The 19,950-nt window shown below is 48.0% G+C and overlaps 1 protein-coding gene across 4 annotated transcripts in view; it reads left to right on the top strand.

The window, feature by feature from the left end:
• Positions 1–11,981, top strand: part of CCDC77 (coiled-coil domain containing 77) — a 16,064-nt gene extending 4,083 nt beyond the window's left edge. For 2 of the 4 annotated variants that reach the window (XM_069951520.1, XM_069951537.1), the window contains exons 2-12: positions 2,133–2,193; positions 2,539–2,752; positions 2,949–3,091; positions 5,006–5,102; positions 5,338–5,416; positions 5,526–5,614; positions 5,708–5,856; positions 7,626–7,872; positions 7,966–8,091; positions 9,968–10,120; positions 11,609–11,981. In XM_069951520.1, the coding sequence (XP_069807621.1) occupies positions 2,133–2,193; positions 2,539–2,752; positions 2,949–3,091; positions 5,006–5,102; positions 5,338–5,416; positions 5,526–5,614; positions 5,708–5,856; positions 7,626–7,872; positions 7,966–8,091; positions 9,968–10,120; positions 11,609–11,755 (1,505 nt within the window). In that variant the 3' untranslated portion in view covers positions 11,756–11,981. Of the gene's footprint in view, positions 1–2,132; positions 2,194–2,532; positions 2,753–2,948; positions 3,092–5,005; positions 5,103–5,337; positions 5,417–5,525; positions 5,615–5,707; positions 5,857–7,625; positions 7,873–7,965; positions 8,092–9,967; positions 10,121–11,608 lie in introns of all 4 variants that reach the window. The other 2 variants (XM_069951512.1, XM_069951529.1) reach the window with 1 other exon arrangement.
• The last annotated feature ends 7,969 nt before the right edge of the window (positions 11,982–19,950 follow it).

Here is a 19,950-nt window from a genome sequence, read left to right as displayed (position 1 = left end):
CTCCTGTATACAGTATAGGGGGTGTATACCAGATATATATATAGGGCACTCCTGTATACAGTATAGGGGGTGTATACCAGATATATATATATATATAGGGCGCTCCTGTATACAGTATAGGGGGTGTATACCAGATATATATATAGGGCGCTCCTGTATACAGTATAGGGGATGTATACCAGATATATATATAGGGCGCTCCTGTATACAGTATAGGGGATGTATACCAGATATATATATAGGGCGCTCCTGTATACAGTATAGGGGGTGTATACCAGATATATATATATATATAGGGCGCTCCTGTATACAGTATAGGGGGTGTATACCAGATATATATATAGGGCGCTCCTGTATACAGTATAGGGGATGTATACCAGATATATATATAGGGCGCTCCTGTATACAGTATAGGGGGTGTATACCAGATATATATATAGGGCGCTCCTGTATACAGTATAGGGGGTGTATACCAGATATATATATAGGGCGCTCCTGTATACAGTATAGGGGGTGTATACCAGATATATATATAGGGCGCTCCTGTATACAGTATAGGGGGTATATACCAGATATATATATAGGGCACTCCTGTATACAGTATAGGGGGGTATATACATGATATATATAGGGCACTCCTGTATACAGTATAGGGGGTGTATACCAGATATATATATAGGGCACTCCTGTATACAGTATAGGGGGCTATATACATGATATATATATAGGGCACTCCTGTATACAGTATAGGGGGCTATATACCAGATATATATATATATATATATATATATATATATATATATATATAGGGCACTCCTGTATACAGTATAGGGGGTATATACATGATATATATAGGGCACTCCTGTATACAGTATAGGGGGCTATATACCAGATATATATATATATATATATATATATATATAGGGCACTCCTGTATACAGTATAGGGGGCTATATACCAGATATATATATATATATATATATATATATAGGGCACTCCTGTATACAGTATAGGGGGGTATATACATGATATATATAGGGCACTCCTGTATACAGTATAAGGGGTGTATACATGATATATATATATATATATATAGGGCACTCCTGTATACAGTATAGGGGGTGTATACCAGATATATATATAGGGCACTCCTGTATACAGTATAGGGGGGTATATACATGATATATATAGGGCACTCCTGTATACAGTATAGGGGGCTATATACCAGATATATATATAGGGCACTCCTGTATACAGTATAGGGGGGTATATACATGATATATATAGGGCACTCCTGTATACAGTATAGGGGGCTATATACCAGATATATATATAGGGCACTCCTGTATACAGTATAGGGGGCTATATACCAGATATATATATAGGGCACTCCTGTATACAGTATAGGGGGTGTATACATGATATATATAAGGTACTATGGAGACGCTGGGTGTACACCTGTATACAGTATAGGGGGGTGTATACCAGATATATATAGGACACTCCTGTATACAGTATAGGGGGTGTATACATGATATATATAAGGTACTATGGAGACGCTGGGTGTACACCTGTATACAGTATAGGGGGTTGTATACCAGATATATAAAGGTTGTTATGGAGACTCTGTAGTCCTGTATCTCTGTGCTGTATACAGTATAGGAGTTATATACATGATCTATATAGGTTGCTATAATCCTGTATCACTGTGCTGTATACAGTATAGGGGTTGTATACATGATATATGGCGCAGTGTTGCCGCACATAGTGATGAATGGACTGAGGGTGGTTTATGTGTGACTGTAGTCGCCCCCCTCACCGCAGTATATGTGTTATTTGTGGGACAGGATGAAGTATGGTATAGTCCATTCAAATGAATGGGGCTGGATGCAGGACACTGTATAGACAAATAGGGGGCACCATTGTGATGGGGCCACAATATGGGATCCTAGCTATGACCCCTTCAAAGGTGGGACCCCCGGGGGAATCACATGATTAGAGGCGGGTCTAGACACTGGGGGGGTCACATGTTGGGGGGCAGGGGTAGACACTGGCGGGGGATCTGTCTTACATCACCCACTACTTCATGATCTCATATATCTCACTTGTTATTGATAATTTCCCTTTTCCAGATCTTGTGCCTGTAGCAGACATGGCGGCGCTATCACCACCCAGAGACCATCGAGAGAGCAGGTGAGGACGACACAACGTGTTATAATGGTACAGGGCAGGGTCAGGCCAGGAAGTCTTCCTAGGAGAGAGGCGCACAGTTCTGTTCTTCTTATTGGAATACTCGGACATCAACCAATTAAAACTTGTTGTGTCAAAAGTTTTATTTTTTTGTGAGGTGGACACTTAAAAGGGCTTGTCTACTATGGTCGACTCTCCTTCTATGTGGCCTGCTAGCCAGAGCTCGGCCAGACAAAGAACGGCCGATCAGCTCCTCCTTATCGCACCGCTCATATAGACAGAACTAGTTATGGTGAGTGAGCGTCACTGAGCAGGGGGTCTCATGTCTCCTCTCCTTCCCAGGTACAGGGCCCCCCACTCCCCGGACTCCTCTGTATCCTGCAGGTACAGCCCCCCTCCTGTGGACTCCACCCCCCTGCCCCCCATCAATGAGCGCCTGGCCTACCTGCGCCCGTCCCGCGAGCTGCTGGAGTATTACCGCAGGAAGATCGCAGAGTTTGACGAGGAGCATGAAGATATTGTGAAGAGGTTGGAGCAGTATAAGGCCACGTATGAGGAACAGGTGAGGAAGCACGTCCCCCGTACACATGTAGTATATGGTTATGAGAGGATATAGAGGGGGTCTTCATCTATAACATATACATGACTTCCATGGGTTCTCCATATGGAACAATCTATAATTTTACTACACGCCTGTCATTTACACACAGGCGATATCACAGAGTATATGACTTCTTACTGTTGCTTCTCATCGGCAGCACAAGCTCCAGTGGGAAATGCGTCAGCGGGAGGAGGAGATCGCAGAGCTGCAAAAGGCGCTGAGCGACATGCAGGTCTACCTCTTCCAGGAGCGCGAGCATGTACTGCGGCTGTACTCCGAGAACGACAGGCTGAAGATCAGGTGAGGGGTCCGACATACTGAGGGATGACAGGAGATCAGGGGTCCGATGTACAGAGGGATGACAGGAGATCAGGGGTCCGATGTACAGAGGGATGACAGAAGATCAGGGGTCCGATGTACAGAGGGGTGACAGGAGATCAGGGGTCCGATGTATACTGAGTGATGAGAGAAGATCAGGTGAGGGGTCTGACATACTGAGGGATGACAGGAGATCAGGGGTCCGATGTACAGAGGGATGACAGGAGATCAGGGGTCCGATGTACAGAGGGATGACAGGAGATCAGGGGTCCGATGTACAGAGGGGTGACAGGAGGTCAGGGGTCCGATGTACAGAGGGGTGACAGGAGATCAGGGGTCCGATGTATACTGAGTGATGAGAGAAGATCAGGTGAGGGGTCTGACATACTGAGGGATGACAGGAGATCAGGGGTCCGATGTACAGAGGGGTGACAGGAGGTCAGGGGTCCGGTGTACAGAGGGGTGACAGGAGGTCAGGGGGGGGGGTCTGATATATACTGAGTGATGACAGGAGATCAGGGGAGGGGTCTGATATATACTGAGGGATGACAGGAGATCAGGGGAGGGGTCTGATATATACTGAGGGATGAGAGATCAGGGGGGGGTCTGATATATACTGAGGGATGACCGGAGATCAGGGGAGGGGTCTGATATATACTGAGGGATGACCGGAGATCAGGGGTCTGATATATACTGAGTGATGACAGGAGATCAGGGGAGGGGTCTGATATATACTGAGTGATGACAGGAGATCAGGGGGGGGTCTGATATATACTGAGTGATGAGAGATCAGGGGAGGGGTCTGATATATACTGAGGGGTGACAGGAAATCAGGGGAGGGGTCTGATATATACTGAGGGGTGAGAGATCAGGGGGGGGAGGGGTCTGATATATACTGAGGGGTGACAGGAGATCAGGGGAGGGGTCGGATATATACTGAGGGATGAGAGATCAGGGGAGGGGTCTGATATATACTGAGGGATGAGAGATCAGGGGGGGGGGTCTGATATATACTGAGGGATGACCGGAGATCAGGGGAGGGGTCTGATATATACTGAGGGATGACCGGAGATCAGGGGAGGTGTCTGATATATACTGAGGGGTGAGAGATCAGGGGAGGGGTCTGATATATACTGAGGGATGAGAGATCAGGGGAGGGGTCTGATATATACTGAGGGGTGACAGGAGATCAGGGGAGGGGTCTGATATATACTGAGGGGTGACAGGAGATCAGGGGAGGGGTCTGATATATACTAAGGGATGAGAGATCAGGGGGGGGGGGTCTGATATATACTGAGGGATGACAGGAGATCAGGGGAGGGGTCTGATATATACTGAGGGGTGACAGGAGATCAGGGGAGGGGTCTGATATATACTGAGGGATGACAGGAGATCAGGGGAGGGGTCTGATATATACTGAGGGATGACAGGAGATCAGGGGAGGGGTCTGATATATACTGAGGGATGAGAGATCAGGGGAGGGGTCTGATATATACTGAGGGATGACAGGAGATCAGGGGAGGGGTCTGATATATACTGAGGGATGAGAGATCAGGGGAGGGGTCTGATATATACTGAGGGGTGACAGGAGATCAGGGGAGGGGTCTGATATATACTGAGGGGTGACAGGAGATCAGGGGAGGGGTCTGATATATACTAAGGGATGAGAGATCAGGGGGGGGGGGGTCTGATATATACTGAGGGATGACAGGAGATCAGACAGCTGTGTTTTTCATGGATAATCCCTTTAAGTCCCCTTGAAGCCTTTGTTAGTGACTGTGAGTGTAAGCACATCTGTGTCAGGCCGCCCCGTCCTCCCGGTCACCGCTGATCACCTCCGCTCCTGTGACGTCTCATGTTTCCGTACACGACTCTCGTTCTTGTATCTTCCTGTAGAGAACTGGAGGACAGGAAAAAGATCCAGCAGCTTCTCGCCTTGGTCGGCACCAGCGCCGGCGAAATCACTTACTTCCATAAGGAGCCGCCAAACAAGGTGAGAATATAGGAGGCATTGTCCTGTCACTGTAACAGAGGTAATGGTCCCCCGGCCCATGATGCCTCACTCCCCACGTCACAGCCCATGATGCTTCACTCCCCACGTCACAGCCCATAGAACAACACACATGACCTCTGCAAACTCGTCTTTCTGTTCCATTGTGTAATACCTAACTATGGACAGTAGGTGTCGCTGTGAATACATTCTGTGACTGTACATTTCACTCCTGTAGGTCACTATACCCCAGCGCTCCATCCAGACTGGAGATCCTCACAAACGCAAAGATCAGCGGCCCAGCCGGACAGGAACAGGTGTGCATGAAGGCCAAACTGGGGTCACATGACCAACTAGTAGTGTAACTGGTGGCAGTGAACACCATACGATTATATGTGAGATGACAGACATATTCCTTCTCTATAGCTGGAAAACGGGGACAGATCAGATCGTCTGGGAGGAGTGAGCGAGCCCCCGCACCTGAGAAACCTGACGACCAGACCCTGCTGCTCCAGGTGAGAAACCCACAGAGACCCCCAAGATGGGTCACACAGGGCAAACGCTACAGATCTGATAGACTCACATCGCCATCTTCTCTCACTGGTCAGGTGGAGGCGCTGCAAGCCCAACTGGAGGAGCAAACCCGACTGTCCAAAGAGCAAGTGGAGGCCCTCCTGGACGACCGGAGGATCCGCATGGAGGAGGCGCAGGTCCAGCATCAACGGGACCAAGCCAAGATCAAAGACATGACCGATAAGTCAGTGTCCTGCTGTTCTCTATAGGAGCAGTATTATAGTAGTTATATTCCTGTATATAGGAGCAGTATTATAGTAGTATATTCCTGTATATAGGAGCAGTATTATAGTAGTTATATTCTTGTATATAGGGAGCAGTATTATAGTAGTTATATTCCTGTATATAGGAGCAGTATTATAGCAGTTATATCCCTGTATATAGGAGCAGTATTATAGTAGTGGACTTAGTGTAGGGACCCATGTGTATCAGATACCGGCACGAGGTACATGGGGCAGTATGGCTTGATCAATTCATACACAAAATTCTGATGTGTTTTTTATTTAGCCAAGCGGCACTAGTATCAGCCATAGGTGTGAGGTGCAGCACTCTGTTTCTTCCCTGAACCACATTATAGTAGTTATATTCTTGTATATAGGAGCAGTATTATAGTAGTTATATTCCTGTATATAGGAGCAGTATTATAGTAGTTATCCACGAACTGGAGAGAATGGAACGGCTGCACATCCCATCTATGGCTGATACTAATGCCGCTAGGCCTATATTAAAAATCAACACCAGAGTGTCTGTATATGAATTGATCAAGCCATATTGCCCCGTGTACCACCGCGCAGGTCCTCTGGTCCACACGGGTCCCTACTCTTACTCCACACCGTGTCGTCAGCCACCGCCAACCCCGCAAAGCGTGCACATGCAGGGAAGGTACTAGTATCAGCCATAGGTGTGAGGTGCAGCACTCTGTTTCTTCCCTGAAACGCATTATAGTAGTTATATTCCTGTATATAGGAGCAGTATTATAGTAGTTATATTCCTGTATATAGCAGTATTATAGTAGTTATATTCCTGTATATAGCAGTATTATAGTAGTTATATTCCTGTATATAGGAGCAGTATTATAGTAGTTATATCCCTGTATATAGGGGGCAGTATTATAGTAGTTATATCCCTGTATATAGGAGCAGTATTATAGTAGTTATATCCCTGTATATAGGAGCAGTATTATAGTAGTTATATTCCTGTATATAGGAGCAGTATTATAGTAGTTATATTCCTGTATATAGGAGCAGTATTATAGTAGTTATATTCCTGTATATAGGGGGCAGTATTATAGTAGTTATATTCCTGTATATAGGAGCAGTATTATAGTAGTTATATTCCTGTATATAGGAGCAGTAGTATAGTACATATATTCCTGTATATAGGGAGCAGTATTATAGTAGTTATATTCCTGTATATAGGAGCAGTATTATAGTAGTTATATTCCTGTATATAGGAGCAGTAGTATAGTACATATATTCCTGTATATAGGGAGCAGTATTATAGTAGTTATATTCCTGTATATAGGAGCAGTATTATAGTAGTTATATCCCTGTATATAGGAGCAGTATTATAGTAGTTATATCCCTGTATATAGGGGGCAGTATTATAGTAGTTATATCCCTGTATATAGGAGGAGCAGTATTATAGTAGTTATATCCCTGTATATAGGAGCAGTATTATAGTAGTTATATCCCTGTATATAGGGGGCAGTATTATAGTAGTTATATTCCTGTATATAGGAGCAGTATTATAGTAGTTATATTCCTGTATATAGGAGCAGTAGTATAGTACATATATTCCTGTATATAGGGAGCAGTATTATAGTAGTATATTCCTGTATATAGGAGCAGTATTATAGTAGTTATATCCCTGTGTATAGGGGGCAGTATTATAGTAGTTATAATCTCGTACATAGGTGACAGTATTTTAGTATAATACTATATAATACTTCAGGTTAAACAAGACGCAGAAGCTTCTCTATGAAAGTACGAGAGATTTCTTGCAGCTGAAGTTTGAGGGTCGAGCCAATGAGAAGTCCTGGATGGCGGAGAAAGATCGGTTGCTGCAGGAAATGGACCGTTGTCGAGACCATTTGGTAAAGAGTCACGACCCAGAGCGGGAAAGAGAGCAGGAGATGGAGATCCTGAGGCTGTCACATGCTGAGAGAGCGGTGCGCACGTCACGTAGCGAGGAGGTGAAGGTGAGGAGACTTCTGTCATAACTTTATATTTCTTCTTAGTGTCTTCCGTACTTTAGTCCCTTCTGACATTTGTCTGGTCCTCCATCTATATAGACTCTAACAGAGCAACTGGCACAAGCTCACCGGCTGTCCGACATGTACCGGGAGCAGTGCGTGGCCCTGGAGGACGAGCTGGCCAAGATCCGGGAGGAAGGAGATGTGGGCCGAGAAATCTTCAAGGTGAGAGGAATCCTTAGTTTGTTTCCAGTGTCACTTCCATTATTTCTCTAGACGCAAGTAGGAAATGAGTGTAAATATATATATATGAACAAGAGACGGCCAAAGCCCCTGATTATGGTGGGATCGTCCAATTGTCTTACATGTATGTGGGGTGCTGAGAGTAACACCAGATCCCTTTGTTCTTAAAGTGTTTATCCAAGATTACAAAAAGTGCAGCTACTTTCTTGCTGGATCAGCGCCGCCCCTGTCCTCAGGTTGTTTGTGGAATCACGATACAGCTCTATCTACTTCAGTAGAGCTGAACTGCAAAGCCCACACCCAAACTGAGGACAGAAGAGGGTGCCGTTTCTAAAAGAAAGCGACCATGTTTCTGGACAACAACCGTAAGCAGCTGCCAAAGGGATCTGGACTTCTTACCCATACAGCTCAGCCAATCTGAATGTGCAGGTGTGTATTGTCAGCCGTCTGCTATTGAGGGTGTATGGACACCTGAATGTTCAGAAGATCTCCACCCAAGAACCAATATTTACCTTCACTGTGAACCGGTGCGGCCCTCAGCAGATGGGCGCCCTTTATCACTACTAACCCAAGAGTACACAGCTTATACAAACAAGGCTTCTAACAAGAACGCCCATATGGCTGACTATAGGCGAGATAGAGGAGTGATGGGGGGGCCCACATCTCCGCAGTAATGACATTGGAGAATACGATATATATGGGGGGAGGGGGTCAAACTCAGGCCCTCCTAGATGTTTTAGAACTACAGTTCCCATCATGCCTGGACAGCCAAAGCTTTTATCTGGAGGGCCTGAGGTTCACACCCATGATACATAGAGAGATAGATGGATAGATAGAGTTAGAGAGATGTATACACCTTGCCCGGATACTTTACGCCTCATGCCAGTGTTGCTATTCCATTAGCAACACTTTATTCTTCGGTTTCCAGCACCATATTGCCTCACTTTGTGGTAGCGAGGACAAACAATGACCACATTACTTCACCGCCACTTGATACATTTACCTAAGGAGCGCTTCGCATTCATTCATGCTGTGGATCTGTCATCAGAGTACGGCTGCCTGTATAAGGACTCTGTATTCTCCTGGCAGATCCACCAAGCTACTGAAGCCGCAGTATGGCGCCACCTTGTGGTGACATTATCGACTAAAAACTGGCAGATTGACAGGCGTGCCCCTTCAGTTTGCAGATGTAGTAACACAGAGGTTATGGGTCATGTTTACCATGCAGTTATTTGGGGTGAGAGCCCCTCCCTGGCAGTCATTTGCCCCCCCCCCCCCCCGGGCTGTGAGTTCCATTGAACACTATTTTTGGGAAGGTACAAGAACAGCAGCTTGAAACTTGAGACTGGAGGTAAAATTATAGTGGATTCCCACAGCACTTAATAAGTCGCTCTTCCAGTTCAGGTAGTGGGGGGGTCAGTAATCGATGAGGCTTCGTAACTCCACCCTAAAGCTACAGTCCTATACAATACAATACAATGGAGGGATTGCTCTATAGGAAGGTATCAGATATCTTCACTATGGGAGAAATGTGGTGTTAAAGTTCAGTATGGCCAAACCCTTTTATTTCTGAGTGTCCGCCATGTATACAATACACGTCAGGACATTGGTCGCCAAGTTGAGGCAAAACTGCAACCAAAGGATTCAGGGCATGCTGGGAGATGTCGTTTTACAATAACTATAGAGCCATAGACTCCGGGGGGGGGGGGGGGGACTACTTTGTGTGCATAGGGTTAGAAAATGATCCCTGTGGCTTGCCATAGAAAGGATATTAAAGGGGAACTCCGGCGAATATAAAATTCTGGTGTCAGAAAGTTATACAGATTTGTAAATGACTAAAGCCACATTGTCTTTCCAGGAACGCTCGGATAAAGTGGCCAAGCGGCTGCAGCTGATGACCCAGCGATACGAGGCTCTGGAGAAGAGGCGCAACATGGAGGTGGAAGGATACAAGACGGACATCAAGCTGCTGCGACAGAGACTGCGGGACCTGGAGAAGCAGCTCTTCAAGGTGAGTCAGGCTACACGATGGGGTCGTGTCACAGCTGACAAGGAAGCGCAGCTACTGTCCGGTCACGCCCACGTGTACAGGTCACAGCGCCATTCACTCTCAGCAGCTGCCATGTAGTGCGGCTCATCTCGGTGTATAGCCCTTTGCCGTATTCACAAACTCAATGCAATGCTGGTGGAGATGGAAATAGGGCTGGACGCTTAATCGGGGAAAAACATTGACCCCTAACCTGTCATGTGACATTCCTCTTCCCTATATACTGTATAGCAGTGACCCCTTACCTGTCATGTGACATTCCTCTTCCCTATATACTGTATAGCAGTGGCCCCTTACCTGTCATGTGACATTCCTCTTCCCTATATACTGTATAGCAGTGGCCCCTTACCTGTCATGTGACATTCCTCTTCCCTATATACTGTATAGCAGTGGCCCCTTACCTGTCATGTGACATTCCTCTTCCCTATATACTGTATAGCAGTGGCCCCTTACCTGTCATGTGACATTCCTCTTCCCTATATACTGTATAGCAGTGGCCCCTTACCTGTCATGTGACATTCTTCTTCCCTATATACTGTATAGCAGTGGCCCCTTACCTGTCATGTGACATTCCTTGTCTATGCTGTATAGCAGTGACCCCCCCAACCCGTGTTTCTGCAACAGGTGTGAAGATGTTATCGCTCGGCCATATCCTCCCTCCCTTCCATTGACTTTAGTGGGAGCACCTATATAGATGCCTGTATGCTGGTTGCTGTATTTCTGACATACAGATGTGTGGAGCTCTCCTCCTCCCTCACTGCACCTTTTATTACCAGGGTCACTTTAAATGGGTACTGTCACTTTAAAAAAAAAAAAAAAAACTTTAAAGGCAAGTTTGTTTTTGTTTTTTTTCCCCACATGAATAACACAAGACCCCCAGTGTAAGTCTATGGTGCTGGCGTAATCATGGGGTCAGCCGCAGGCTCCTCTCCCTGCTCTCGTAGTCATGGGGTCAGCCGCAGGCTCCTCTCCCTGCTATCGTAGTTATGGGGTCAGCCGCAGGCTCCTCTCCCTGCTCTCGTAGTCATGGGGTCAGCCGCAGGCTCCTCTCCCTGCTCTCGTAGTCATGGGGTCAGCCGCAGGCTCCTCTCCCTGCTCTCGTAGTCATGGGGTCAGCCGCAGGCTCCTCTCCCTGCTCTCGTAGTCATGGGGTCAGCCGCAGGCTCCTCTCCCTGCTCTCGTAGTTATGGGGTCAGCCGCAGGCTCCTCTCCCTGCTCTCGTAGTCATGGGGTCAGCCGCAGGCTCCTCTCCCTGCTCTCGTAGTCATGGGGTCAGCCGCAGGCTCCTCTCCCTGCTCTCGTAGTCATGGGGTCAGCCGCAGGCTCCTCTCCCTGCTCTCGTACTCACAGGGTCTGAACAATGACTTGTCAAACGTTTTTAAGTAACGGGTAAACTTAAATCCAAGAATCGTGTATTTTGCATCCAGTCTCTATGTGCCTCTCCCTCCGCAGGTCACCCTGAACATCGGACCCGACCAGGATCTCGCCATCCTCAGCGCCGTGCGGCAGGGGAACAAGCGAACCCACAAGATACAAGGAGAATTACGGGACTTGAAAGCCAAGATCTACGGACTGGAGAACGAGCTGAGGATCGGATGAGCGAGGGCTTCTCCTCCAGACTCGTTCCTTTTAGTGTCAAAGGTCGGAGCGAGGGTCGTGAATGCAGACCGACGTGTGAATGTGTGATGGATAATTTATACGTTTTATTTCTTTATTGGAGGGTATATATATTACATCTATAAAGGATGGAGCTATACTGGAGCTGTAAGGGATGGCGCTATACTGGAGCTGTGAGGGATGGAGCTGTACTGGAGCTGTGAGGGATGGAGCTGTGAGGGATGGAGCTGTACTGGAGCTGTGAGGGATGGAGCTGTACTGGAGCTGTGAGGGATGGAGCTGTACTGGAGCTGTGAGGGATGGAGCTGTACTGGAGCTGTGAGGGATGGAGCTGTACTGGAGCTGTGAGGGATGAAGCTATACTGGAGCTATGAGGGATGGAGCTATACTGGAGCTGTGAGGGATGGAGCTGTACTGGAGCTGTGAGGGATGGAGCTGTACTGGAGCTGTGAGGGATGGAGCTGTACTGGAGCTGTGAGGGATGGAGCTGTACTGGAGCTGTGAGGGATGGAGCTGTACTGGAGCTGTGAGGGATGGAGCTGTACTGGAGCTGTGAGGGATGAAGCTATACTGGAGCTGTGAGGGATGGAGCTGTACTGGAGCTGTGAGGGATGGAGCTATACTGGAGCTGTGAGGGATGGAGCTATACTGGAGCTGTGAGGGATGGCGCTATACTGGAGCTGTGAGGGATGGCGCTATACTGGAGCTGTGAGGGATGGAGCTGTACTGGAGCTGTGAGGGATGGAGCTGTACTGGAGCTGTGAGGGATGGAGCTGTACTGGAGCTGTGAGGGATGGAGCTGTGAGGGATGGAGCTATACTGGAGCTATGAGGGATGGAGCTATACTGGAGCTGTGAGAGATGGAGCTATACTGGAGCTGTGAGGGATGGAGCTATACTGGAGCTGTGAGGGATGGAGCTGTACTGGAGCTGTGAGGGATGGAGCTGTACTGGAGCTGTGAGGGATGGAGCTGTACTGGAGCTGTGAGGGATGGAGCTGTGAGGGATGGAGCTATACTGGAGCTGTGAGGGATGGAGCTGTACTGGAGCTGTGAGGGATGGAGCTGTACTGGAGCTGTGAGGGATGGAGCTGTACTGGAGCTGTGAGGGATGGAGCTATACTGGAGCTGTGAGGGATGGAACTATACTGGAGCTGTGAGGGATGGAGCTGTACTGATTCATTATATACCTGACCTGATCAGCGCCAGTGCAGGAGGATGAACCTTGTCTGTCAATCAATCAAGGTGGGGGAGGGAGTAGCTATAAATAATACAGCACAGCGACACCTCCTTAACCCTTAAAGGGGTTTGCCAAGTTATTTTTACTTGTCTTCTATCCACAGTATGAGATCACAGTGGGTCTGACCTCCCCCCCCTGGGGATCTCTGGAGTGACACCACAACTCCTTTGTGTTGAATGGAGACGCAATGTCGCACCCCCGAAATCTCAAACTGTGGATGGGGAACAAGTAATAATAACTTGGCAAAGCACAATACAAAGGTGGCAGATTCCCTTTAAAGCGCTTATCCAATCAACCATCAATATTAGATAGGTGGGGGTCCGTGCACCACCGCATATGATAATACAGACATATAAGTGCTCATCCAGATGATCCACAGGACCCCCACTGATCTATTGTAAATGGTCTGTCCTCAGGATAAGGGGCAAAGCATAACACACCCGACTGCAGGTCTGCTGACCCAAACTGATCCCCTTTATTATCATTCGTATTCAGATACATCTTTGTTTAGGGGTATACAGTAATGTGCTAATAAACCAAGACTAATCCCAGTATGGATAACATTTCATCTGGTAGACCTAAATACCTTTAGTTCACATGGGTGTAAGTCTCAGAATATGCCCAGTAAGCAGCTCGACCATTCAGCCTCTGTATTATCATTTCTATATGGCTGCATCCATCTGTGTTTAGGGGTATACAGTAATGTACAAGTAAACAATTGCTATACTCAGTATGGAAATCTTTTCATTTGGTAGACTAAATACCCTTAGGTCACATGGGTGTTAGGCTAGGAATAAGCCCAGTAAGTGATTCTACACATCAGCCTCTGTTTTATCACTCCTATACAGATACAACCATCTTTGTTTTGGGGTATACAGCAATTTGCTAATAAACCAACTCTGTACCCAGTATGGATATGATTTTGAAAGCCTCAGAATAAGCCAGTAAGTGATTCTACACATCATACTCTTTATTATTGGTCCTATACAGCTACATCCATCTTTGTTTATGGTTATACAGTAGTGTGCTAATAAACAAAGACTATACCCAGTATGGATATCATTTCATCTGTTAGGCTAAATACCCTTAGGTCACATGGGTGTAAGGCTTAGAATAAGCCCAGTAAGGGATTCTACTCATCATACTCTTTATTATCGGTCCTATACAGCTACATCCATCTTTGTTTATGGTTATACAGTAATGTGCTAATAAACCATTGCTATACCCAGTATGGATATCGTTTCATCTGTTAGGCTAAATACCCCTAGGTCAGATGGGTGGAAGGCTCAGAATAAACTCTGTAAATGATTCTACCCATCAGCCTCTGTATTATCACTCCTATACAGATACATCCATCTTTGTTTAGGGTTATACAGCAATGTGCTAATAAACCAACACTATACCCAGTATGGATATCGTTTTATCTTGTAGACCTAATACCCTTAGGTCACATGGGTGTAAGGCTGAGAACAAGCCCAGTAAGTAATTCTACCCATCAGCCTCTGTTTTTCCATTGTTGCGAACACATTTTCCCTTTTGTCCATTGACGTTTTCCGTGACGTCATTAAATCCCCAAACTTTTATTGGTGAAAGATTTTAATATATAAAATGTGATTTGTTTGCTCTCTGTGTCTCATCTATGTGGCGATTATATTGTAATAAATTTATTTTTTTCCAGATCTCTGGAGCTGCAGTTAGTTGTTTTATTATCCATGATCCTGGGTCGCACCCCTGGGTGCTGGAGGTACTTAGTCCCTATCAATCCGGGGGATCCAGCCCAGCATGGTAATTTAGCTAGTGTTAGGGCAGCAAAACTACAACTCCCAGCATGCCCTGACAGCCGAAGGCTTTCAGGGCATGCTGAGAGTTGTAGTTTTGCAACAGGTTAGAGATGAGTGGTTTTAGTGTGCAAATCAGATGATGACACCAGGTGGCGCTCTAACTAATTTGGTGAAATTTAGACCCGGCCCATCCATATACTCCACCATGGTTTTCAGCATTAGCTGACTGCTTTATGGCCATGTAACGGCGCTCTGCTACTCCACAGAAAGCAAACACTGTCCCAGTGCAGGTACATAAAGAGGGGACAAAGAAGCAGGAAAAAAAAACGAAAACCACAAAGATTTCCATATGCAAAACTGTACAGGGAAGCCATGTACTGTATGACTGGTAGAGATGCTCTGCAGCGTACAGCGAGGGAAGCTGTGTACTGTATGACTGGTAGAGATGCTCTGCAGCGTACAGCGAGGTGTGAACACATACAGGGAAGCCATGTACTGTATGACTGGTAGAGATGCTCTGCAGCGTACAGCGAGGTGTGAACACATACACGGAAGCCATGTACTGTATGACTGGTAGAGATGCTCTGCAGCGTACAGCGAGGGGAGCTGTGTATTGTATGACTGGTAGAGATGCTCTGCAGCGTACAGCGAGGTGTGAACACATACAGGGAAGCCATGTACTGTATGACTGGTAGAGATGCTCTGCAGCGTACATTGAGGGGAGCTGTGTACTGTATGACTGGTAGAGATGCTCTGCAGCGTACATTGAGGGGAGCTGTGTACTGTATGACTGGTAGAGATGCTCTGCAGCGTACAGCGAGGTGTGAACACATACAGGGAAGCCATGTACTGTATGACTGGTAGAGATGCTCTGCAGCGTACAGCGAGGGGAGCTGTGTACTGTATGACTGGTAGAGATGCTCTGCAGCGTACAGCGAGGTGTGAACACATACAGGGAAGCCATGTACTGTATGACTGGTAGAGATGCTCTGCAGCGTACAGCGAGGGGAGCTGTGTATTGTATGACTGGTAGAGATGCTCTGCAGCGTACAGCGAGGTGTGAACACATACAGGGAAGCCATGTACTGTATGACTGGTAGAGATGCTCTGCAGCGTACATTGAGGGGAGCTGTGTACTGTATGACTGGTAGAGATGCTCTGCAGCGTACATTGAGGGGAGCTGTGTACTGTATGACTGGTAGAGATGCTCTGCAGCGTACGCCGAGTTGTGGACATGTCATGTGACTGTACAGGGGGGACCGTGTACTTTATGACAGGAAGAGATGCTCTGCAGTGTACACCGAGGTGTGGACATGTCATGTGACTGTACAGGGGGGCCGTGTAATGTATGACAGGAAGAGATGCTCTGCAGCGTACAGTGAGGTGTGAACACATACAGGGGGGCTGTGTACTGTATGACTGGTAGAGATGCTCTGCAGCGTACGCCGAGTTGTGGACATGTCATGTGACTGTACAGGGGGGACCGTGTACTTTATGACAGGAAGAGATGCTCTGCAGTGTACACCGAGGTGTGGACATGTCATGTGACTGTACAGGGGGGCCATGTAATGTATGACAGGAAGAGATGCTCTGCAGCGTACAGCGAGGGGTGTGAACACGTCATGTGACTGCACTATGGGGGTGGCGGGGGACGCTCGGCCCGGGGCCACATCTGCAGCTGTCAGCACTGAGGATTCACCGCTAAGTCCAGGACTTTACAGAAAGCTGAAAGATCCCTCTAAATGACAGGACGATAACATCAGTATAATCCGGGCGTCATCCGATATATCTGACTGTAATACGGCCCCCGGGGGAACCAAGCCCATCAATATACACCACATAGATTATAGAATAGGGAGCGCAGCTCTGGAGGATAATACAGGATGGAACTCAGGATCAGTAATATAATGTATGTACACAGTGACCCCACCAGCAGAATAGTGAGTGCAGCTCTGGGGTATAATACTGGATGTAACTCGGGATCAGTAATGTAATGTATGTACACAGTGACCCCACCAGGAGAATAGTGAGTGCAGCTCTGAAGGATAATACAGGATCAGTAATGTATGTGCACAGTGACCCCCACCAGCAGAATAGTGAGTGCAGCTCTGGAGGATAATACAGGATCAGTAATGTATGTGCACAGTGACCCCCAGCAGCAGAATAGTGAGTGCAGCTCTGGAGTAGACTGGTGGATTGGAGGGTGTGGTCACCAGGTGTTTCTGTGTGTGTTTGAGCTCCTGATACCTCCAGACTTCCAGCAAGAGAGAGGCTGAATTTCCATCTGCCTTTCCCAGGAGGGTGGCAGTCTCCTGGGCAGGGCTTTCAGCATGGAGCCCCGGGATTCCCGGGCTTCCACTTCCCGAACCAGGCCGGCGGGGGGTGGACAGAAAAAGCTACCGGCCAGCGCTCCTCCAAGTGGTGTGAGGAGATCCAGCAGGGTCCGCAGTGATGTGTCCCCAGCTCCCCCAGTGATGGCAGAGAGCCGCAAGGCTCAAAGTGGGAAAAAGGCCACAAGCAAGGCAGGAGGCAAGATGGCTCCAGCAGCATCCAGGAGCCAGCCAGCTGAGCTGTGGGGTGAGCGAGGACCCAAGGAGTCGGCAGCTACATACTGCTCAAGGATTACTGCAAAATTTGCGGATTATGAGCGCCTTGGGAGGCAACTCAAGGTTCTACGTGAAGACCTGAAATTTGCCAAGTTCCAGGCTGATACGACCTCCAAGAAGAAGAAGCCAGAGATCTCAGCCAAGGTAAAAACTCTAAAATCTGAAATAGCAGCGATTGAGTTGGAGAGAATGGCTATCCTGGAGGGGAGTGATCTCTTCCGGGAGAAACTGCTGAACGATGATCGCTTTGCTAAAATGAAATCCCCTACTGAGAGCAGAGCAAAAGATGGGGGTGATAGTTCTGCGGATGGGGAGAGTTGTAGTGATGAAGAGGAGTTTGAGGCTATGGAGGCTGTGGAGGCTAAAGAAGTGGTGGAGAGTGTTAAAGAGGGGTGTGCGGCGATGATAGATCCCCCAGATGTCACCCAAAGTGCACCCCAAAATGCCCAAACCACCCAGGAAAGTGACATTATACAAGCAGCACAAGTAGCATTACCAGTGACTGATGATGATGATGATGAGGATGATGGTGGTGATGGTTATGGTGGTGGACTGTTAAAGGCCATAGAGATGCAGGAATCCCCTGTGAGGATGCAGCATTTGACCTTTGGTGATGACCTTGGAGAGGATGTTCCTGTGAAAGAGAAAAAGGGGAAGCCCCAAAAGAAGAAAAAAGAGCAAGTAAGCTTTGTCTTTACTTCATTCCAGCAGTCTGGGTCGGCTGAAAGGTCAGTCCAGGCTGCTACCCCCTCAGTACTGCCAGTCCCCGTTTCTGATGTGGAACGGGGCCAGCGAGGAGGGGAGAGTGTACGGGACAAGATGGCGGCGCATACCACTGCTGCTTGTGTCAGTAGCGGGAGTGGTGTCGGTAAGGAAGGACAGGGGCCAGACAGTGTGAGCGTGAGTCCATCAGGTGTCTACACTGCAGGGCGCTCCTCTGTGGACGGGGGGAGTGTCCGGGTGCAGAGTGGAGGTGACGCGGGGTCGCTTCCAGTCGCGGTTCTGTCACTGCCGGAGGCTGCGTCACACCTTGCTCGCCCTGCTGGGCTTGGTGATGTAGCTTCCGGTGGTAGAGCAAGACGTCCTCTATGCCAGGAAACACCGGCACAAATGAAGGGATCCAGCCATGTGGACAGTATAACAACAGATATGAGAACTGATGTTGGTGATGCAATTAATACTGTAATGATGGAGGCCATATGCGCAATAGAAGCTGAGGTTGAGGGCTATGCAAAAAGTAGGGTGGATTCATCGCAGGCTCCTAAAGGTCTAGCTGCGCCAAAAAATTCCCCTGTGCCCAATGATACCAATGATGCTGGCGCTAGGGTAAAAAGGTCTCATGTGATAAAACCTGCCTTGTTGAAATTTGGTATAGGCCAGTCCAGCTCAGAAGGGGTTAATGCTGTTCAGTCTGTACAACCTGTTGATGGTATTTGTAATGTTGAGCAAAGGGCGGGTGGTGGTCCGGCTGCCCCCCCAGTGGTGGCTGCTCCGCCAAGGAGCTATGCTAGCATTGCTGCTGGGGGACCAGGGCGATCCTCATCTCCAGCTGACTCAGGGGTTGGTGACTTGCAACGACGCCTCCTGGAGGCATTACGGAAGGGTGACAGGTCAATCCAGGTAGAGGGGAGGGAGGTCGACTTGTCTTTCTGGATAGAGAGACATGGTCTGGGAGCCTTCCGAGAGAACAATGGGGAGGTGGTGTGGTCCCTTCCGACACCCGGGCAGGACAATGGTCGTAGGAATGTGGTCCGTCTGATATGGAGAGGCAGTGATGCGTGCCCATCGCGGGCAAAAGTTGTGGAGCTTCTCTTTCAGATGGATTTCAGGGCAAGCGACATCTATGCCCTGATCCACCCCTACGGCCTGTCTGAGTTTGACATCAGTTTCATACGGCCAGAGGGTCTAGAACTCTTCTGGTCAAATTATGAGCTGGTGAAAGACGCGCCTGGCTGGCGGGGTTTTGCCGTAAAGGCAATATCCCGTCAGAGTGCGGTCAAAAAAGTGACAGTTCTAACCCGTAACGAATCGCTTTCTTGCTATGATATCATGACCTGGCTTGGTCGCTTTGGGGATGTGACAGACATGCCCAAAAAGAATTTTGATGAACATGGTATCTGGTCTGGGGCCTGGACGTTTTCTGTCAAACTAAGGCGTACAGGTAATACGGTTGCCCACATACCATCTGCTGCCTTCCTCGGACGCGATCGCATCCAGATCTTTTACCAGGGACAGCCTAAGGTTTGCCACAGGTGCGGTGACCCCACACATTTTAGTGCAAATTGCACCAAACAGGTGTGTGCACTGTGTGGGGGGACAGATCATCTAGCCGCATCCTGTGGGCGGATTAGGTGTAACCTGTGTGGTGACCTTGGTCACCCATTCAGCCGTTGTCCCCGCTCCTTTGCCAATGCAGCGGCCGCTCCAGCTAGGGAGAGCCATAAGGTTGCCTTGGCTGGGGAGGGTACAAGCAGAGGTGAAGGGGCAACAGGGCCAGTGAGGAAAGAAAAGAACAAAGGAAAGAGCCCCTCCAAGCTTAGGCGGGAGGAGAA

The sequence above is a fragment of the Dendropsophus ebraccatus genome, chromosome 1 (genome assembly GCF_027789765.1).
Source record: "Dendropsophus ebraccatus isolate aDenEbr1 chromosome 1, aDenEbr1.pat, whole genome shotgun sequence".
Classification (NCBI taxonomy): Eukaryota; Metazoa; Chordata; class Amphibia; order Anura; family Hylidae; genus Dendropsophus; species Dendropsophus ebraccatus.
The sequence above is the reverse complement of the archived record's forward strand: the minus strand, read 5'-3'. Positions and strand labels throughout refer to the sequence as shown.